Source organism: Anneissia japonica, unplaced genomic scaffold, assembly GCF_011630105.1.
Source record: "Anneissia japonica isolate Jap-2015-1 unplaced genomic scaffold, ASM1163010v1 scaffold1937_len94397_cov108, whole genome shotgun sequence".
NCBI classification, from domain to species: domain Eukaryota; kingdom Metazoa; phylum Echinodermata; class Crinoidea; order Comatulida; family Comatulidae; genus Anneissia; species Anneissia japonica.
Window position 1 is genome coordinate 38,059 of NW_022697764.1, and position 6,162 is coordinate 44,220.

General features: G+C 36.3%; 1 protein-coding gene across 6 annotated transcripts in view; it reads right to left on the reverse strand.

Annotated features, from left to right (window-relative positions):
• The window catches only part of LOC117102330, a 67,634-nt gene that overhangs the window by 27,214 nt on the left and 34,258 nt on the right, over window positions 1-6,162 (reverse strand). For 5 of the 6 annotated variants that reach the window (XM_033242596.1, XM_033242594.1, XM_033242595.1 and 2 more), the window contains one exon: window positions 2,966-3,070. The exons of the other annotated variant lie outside the window; for it this stretch is intronic. In XM_033242596.1, coding sequence (XP_033098487.1) covers window positions 2,966-3,070 — 105 coding nt within the window. The remainder of the gene's footprint in view (window positions 1-2,965; window positions 3,071-6,162) is intronic. 6 annotated transcript variants of the gene reach the window in all.

Consider the following 6,162-nt stretch of genomic DNA (forward strand, 5'->3'; position numbering starts at 1 on the left):
CATCTATACCATACCATTTACACAGACAAAAACAAAAACAATGTACATAAAAATACACATACTATCACAATCTACAAATTTCTGACCCATTTGGGCTACACTAAAGTAAAACAAGAGCATCAATGATGCACTAGCCCACTAAGGTTTGTACTTTTGTCTGATGTGATTCACCAAAAAAATAGAATATCTATGTTTTTATGATATACACTGTAAATGACTGGATATTCAAAAACGGATCAACTTATCAGAATGAAACATTCGGGATAAGTTTAACCAAGTTACAAGGAACATAATATTATGTGTTGGGTCATTTAAATTGCTTACGTCCCAGATATAAATAGATAAAAATGAAACTTTGCAGGATAATTTTTCATGGTCAAATGAAGAAATGTTGGTGATGATCTTGGAATTTGAATTGGACAGTTGATTAAATTATTTAAATGGAATTTGCATTTCTAAAAAATAATACAGCAGTCATATATAGGAGATAGTACAAGGTAATATAAAACTCTCTGAATTACAACTTTAACATTATTACATTACAAACTTCAAAAAAGAAGAATCCAAGCTATACCATACCATTTACAAGACAAAAACAAAATCAATGTAATTTCTGACCCATTTTGGCTATAAAAGTGAAACAAGAGCATCAATGATGCACTAGCCCACTCTGCTTAAGGTTTGTATTTTTGTCAGATGTGATGCACCAAAAAAATTTAATATCATCTATGCTTTTATGTCTTTAGAACATGGTTTAGTCATTGTTTATACATCTTAGCATTATAGCAGGCCATAAGAAATGTAAAATTTATGAGTCAGCTTCACTAAAATTGTCTATAATGAAGCTGAAAATCTTGAGGTTGTGATTCAAATCCTACCCCAGAGAAAACATTTAGTTAACACAACCAGCAAATTTAAGTTCAAAGAATATTATTATCTAAATTAAACAAGCATTGTTTTAAAATTGAAGGGAAATGATAAACTATTTTCCAGGATTTACCTCTTTGATTTTAGTTATTCGGAGGCAACATAAGCAATCTGGGCTAATTAGTTGCTTATAATTGCGCGATTGCAAGTGAAAGTCGACATAAGCACTACTGGCAACTAGAGGAAATCTGGGAGGGGGAAGGTACAATTTTGGGAGCGCATGGTCCCCGACGAGAGCAAAGTGGGCGTGGTCGGACGTCGATTAAAATGTTTTAAAGTTGTCCAGTGGGGTGGAGCCCCCTAAAAAATAACATTTTAGGGGTTTCAGAGGCTTATTTAATCGACTCTACAGAAAGTCTACTAATATGTAGAAAATACAGTACATATAATTTTTTTTCTCCCCTACGATATTGTGGTTTTTCTTCTTTTTTTTGGAAGGGGGGGGGGGAACTGGTGTCGGTAGTTTTTCTTGTTTCATATGTTAATCTCTCAGGTTATGCATGGTTGCATATTGTTGGTAAAATTTTTGTAGCAGTCTAACCTATCTCCGTCGTTTTAAACACGGACACCAAATTGAGTTGTTTCAGATATTTCAATTCAATATAGTATTGTTTTCATGCGGAGTGTGGTGGGAGGGGGATTCCTAGTCACAATGGTGTTTGTTACCACCCTGCAGGGTTTTGTACCCCCATGACCAGTGGTGGCACCAGCAGGAATCCCCTGGTGTCCGACGCCAATAGTCGTCGGATCAAAAAACAAATATATAAATAATTTTCCCACAATCGTCTGTTAGCACCCCCTCCCCCACTTGCCGTGGACTTTAGCACCCTAGCAGTAGTGGCACCAGCTTCTCCCTTCCCCCCCCACCCCACGGCACATGGTCGTCAGATCAAGAAGGAAAAAATAATTTGCCTTCCATAACATTATTTGATTTATTTATAAAATATTTCTATATTTTAAAATTTTCTATGCGGATGAGGGACTCCTGGCCACAATTGCGTTTGTTACTACCCCCACGCAGTTTTGTACCCCCAAGCAGTGGTGGCTCCAGCAGTGATTCCCTGCCGTCCGATTCCCAAATTTATAAATTCGGGCACTGTTTTCAAATATAGAAATTTTTCCTACGGGTTCGCACGGAATTTGAAAGTAAATATTATCTATTTCTATGATACTTAATTCAATCACCCTATACACTTTGCATACGCACTTTTGAAATGAAAAAATGCTTTCTGTTCCTTGTAGAATACGAAATGGGCATGATCTTTTTTTTTTATTTAGAAGAAGATATCCAATCCAATCTAGTCATTTATAATGCACCTTTCTTTACAGACACGAAGTGCTGCACCCAACATACTTAAGGACCTCACAAGCCAAATGCCAAAAAATGCCACAAAGTTTTCCATATATTTTGAATCCATAAAAGATACTTACATTTTCTGTAGTGTCTGATCTACTACACGTATTACCCAACCAGTCTATGTGGTTCAACTTCCCAGTGCCGGATTTAGCATCGTCTGGCCTCAAGGAACATTTTGGAAATGGCCCAAAAATGTTAATTGAATGGACCCCATGGTAATAATTACGAAATGTAAAAACCCCAGTTTCCGAGTTTTCTGGCCTAATAATACCGGAAAATAGAGTGTAAATAATATTGCAGTCCAACTTTTGTGATTGGTCGATATACAAAATATGGCCTATAGAGGCGATTTGCAATCTGACCAGTGATGAACACGCTTTCTTAAGAAACCCATTCAAATGGTAAGAGATATGATATAAAAACATGCAATTTCACATATTTTCCGACAATATTTTTGCAAAAACTCTTCATACTTTGAATTTCCCAAACCTTCTCTTCTATATTATTGCAAGATTAGCCTAATCATGTCACAAATGAAGGCCCTGATAGAAAAAGAAATGACTTCAAAATTCGTTCAAAATCATAGTACAAGCCCTCTCCCTCAGAGAGTGGGTTAAAAATCATCAATATGTTAAGTTTTTAATATTAAAAAAATCACTGATCAAATTATTTCAAACTCACCATGACCTGATCCAATATCATGTTCTCCATGATGACCTTTTGACAATGATTTAGATGTTCCTTCAACAGTTGCAGAGGATGACTCTGTTTTTGTGTCTATTTCCTCTATTAAAATAAAATATGTAGGCATCACTTGATCTCTATGTCACAACTGCCATCTTATCATTTAATATCTTTTATTTTTTGTTCTTAAAAATGGTATCTCTAGTAATTCATACTATATTCTTGTTCCATTTAGAATGTGTTATAAATATTTCATTATTCAAATTAAAAATCGGGACTGGCACTATTTATGCAACAAGGTGCAGGTAGCTTGTTTTATGTTCAAATATATCAATCACCAGCTTCCTACACCAATGTATCATATATTTTGTGATAACATCATCATGAAAGCTAATATCCAATTGTGAATTTTAATGTTTTGTCAAAGATGAAGATTGGTAACTTCATCACAGATACAAAATAATAAAAAGAATAGAAGAATTTTATCCACAGCTATACACTGAACAGAAACAATTCAAAATGGAATGAAGAGGTAGGAGAATATTAAGTGGAGGCAGTATCTAAAATCAATGAAAAACCGGAAATAATATTACAGAAGTACAGTACTTAAATTGGGAAGTAACAATGAGACAAATGTTTTGTAAACTTTTCACAAAATGCCTGCAAAATGGTACCATCAAGCTGGAAAAACACTAAAGAAATGGCCCACCATAAGACAGGCAGGGACGTATACAGAGGGAACCACGGCTCCCCCCCCCCCCCTTTGTACACAGTGTTAAAATTTTAAAGCTTGTTCTTGCTAGCAAATACAAATTATTTTCCAGGGATCACTCAAAATTAATACTTCCAATCTATGTAAATATGCATCAGCACACGTTATACATAGATAGGCCTACTATAACAACACATAGGCCTAAGCGTGATTTTAAAAAATCTTAAATCTATAAATCCCAGGCCAGGTTTTTCAGATACAGAAATGTGATATACTGTATTTCAGTTTGGTTTTTATCCTTTTGCAAACTCTATAAAGTTTTGTTTTAATGCTACATGACTACTAGTAGTAATAATAATGATAATTATGATGATGATGACAACGATCATGATGACGATGGTGATAAAAGATAAAAAAGATATAAAATATTAAAAAGCGAAGAAATTTGTGCTAAAGGCGAAAATGTAAATTGTGATTTGTTGATCACAAGTATTATAGTATATTTTAAGCTTAGTAAGCTATAGTTAGGACTAAGTTGTCTTGGATATTAAGTAGATCCCTGATAAAAGATCATGAGAAATTTTTTGATGATGAATTTTGCTATATATAAGTGTCATTTCCGACCATCTACAGGTACTATTTCCTCAAACTTTCTTACCAGCAGGGAAGCCGGGGGCCACAGCCCTCGTCGGGGAGAGCTGGCCTCCCAGTCGGGGAGAAAAAGAAAAATTCGTCGGGGAGAAAAAAATTATATGTATTTTCTACATATTAGTAGACTCTAAAATCGATTAAATAAGCCTTTGAAACCCATAAATTGTTATGATTTTCAGGGCTTCGCCTCCTGGACCGCATTCAAAACGTTCTAATTGAAGCTCAACCACGCCCACATTGCTTTCATCGAGGAAATACCCCCCCCATCGGGGACCTTCGGCAAATCCTGCGCCACCCCTGGGCTGAAGTAGTTGAAGTATGTAAAGTACATAAGAACAATGATTTTAAGCTTTAGTTTCTATGGTACATCACACATATTACTAATATCTCTATGGTTGCCTAAAATCCCTGGTAAAAGATCATGAGAAATTTATTGGCACTTCATACTGAGTATATATAATGATGATGTGATGATGATGAATTTTACTAAAAATGTCATGTTCTGGTCATCTAGAGGTTACCGTACTATTCCCTCAAATTTTCGTACCTCAGCCCCAACAATGGTGATGTGGATGTCGACTCACGAAATGTCCCCAACCCCCCTCCCTCCACCTTTCAAAACAGATTGCGGTCTTCCTGGGTATAACATAAAACTCCATCGAGTTGACAACTGACTCAGAGTAAGCCTGCTGATGAGGCGAGAATGCATAAATTTGTTTTTTCTTATGTAAAACATATGTATTATACTACACTATTAAATTAATACAAATACGACCATTCTTTCACCAGCAATATATTGATTTTATATAGAGAAATTAACAAAATCACAATCTGTAGATGACGATGTAAGTTCGAGCATTCGGAAAAATCGTAGTTTAAGGTCAAGGTAGCAAAAAATTGCTGAGGCTGCCGACCTCGGAGAATTTAAGGTCAGCAAATTTTTGCCGACCTAATTGTTTCCTAACTTCGTGGGCTGGGACATCCCCACCGACGGGGTCCTACGTACCTTGCATAAGGGCTCCCCCCACTTCAAAAATCCTGGCTAGGTCCCTAAAGACAGGTGAAACCAAAGACTTGAAAAAATTACTGTCCAATTAGCTTACAGTACTCACACACATATACAAAACGAAAAATAATCACAAGAAGGTTGGTAAAAAACATGAAGAAAGTCAACTTCCAGAATCATCTGGGTTCAGAATAAATGGAAACAATGCTACAGGTACTAAACAGAGAAAGCAGAAAGTCAGGTTAAAAAATGAACATTTAAATTTGATTGAAATGATAAAGAAGGTTAAACATAATATGTAAAGATGGTCAGATGAAAACCTAATAGAAAAACGAGAGCATCAATGATGCAATAGCCCACTTGACAATAGTGTTGTTATGTGTATTGAGCATAAGAAAAACATTTAAAGTTAGAGTTAGTTGTATGCATTATCATAGACCTTTTTTGTTATGTTCACTTAACAGTTAGGAAAGGTGTGATGTCGTGTACAGTCAGGGATGTCACCAGCTTTTTGAAGTGCCGGTCGACGATCATTCCGCGTTTTCCCGGGGGTGGGGTGCCACACCCCCTCCCCCGTTTTCCCGGGGGTGGGGTTGCCGTATTCGTGAAAGCTATTAAAAACCAAAAGGCCTAAGTAAGTCGAGCAGGCCTAGGCCCAAGGCTAGCTGACGCGATTTTTTTTTTACTAGGCCCACGTAGGCCTAGGCCAGGCCCAGGTGGCCTAGGCCAGAATTTGAGGAATGCAACAAAACAGATGAAGATGAGACTTACTGTAGGCCTAATTAAATTCAATAGTTGACATGCTTTGTTTTAGATTAAAAAATA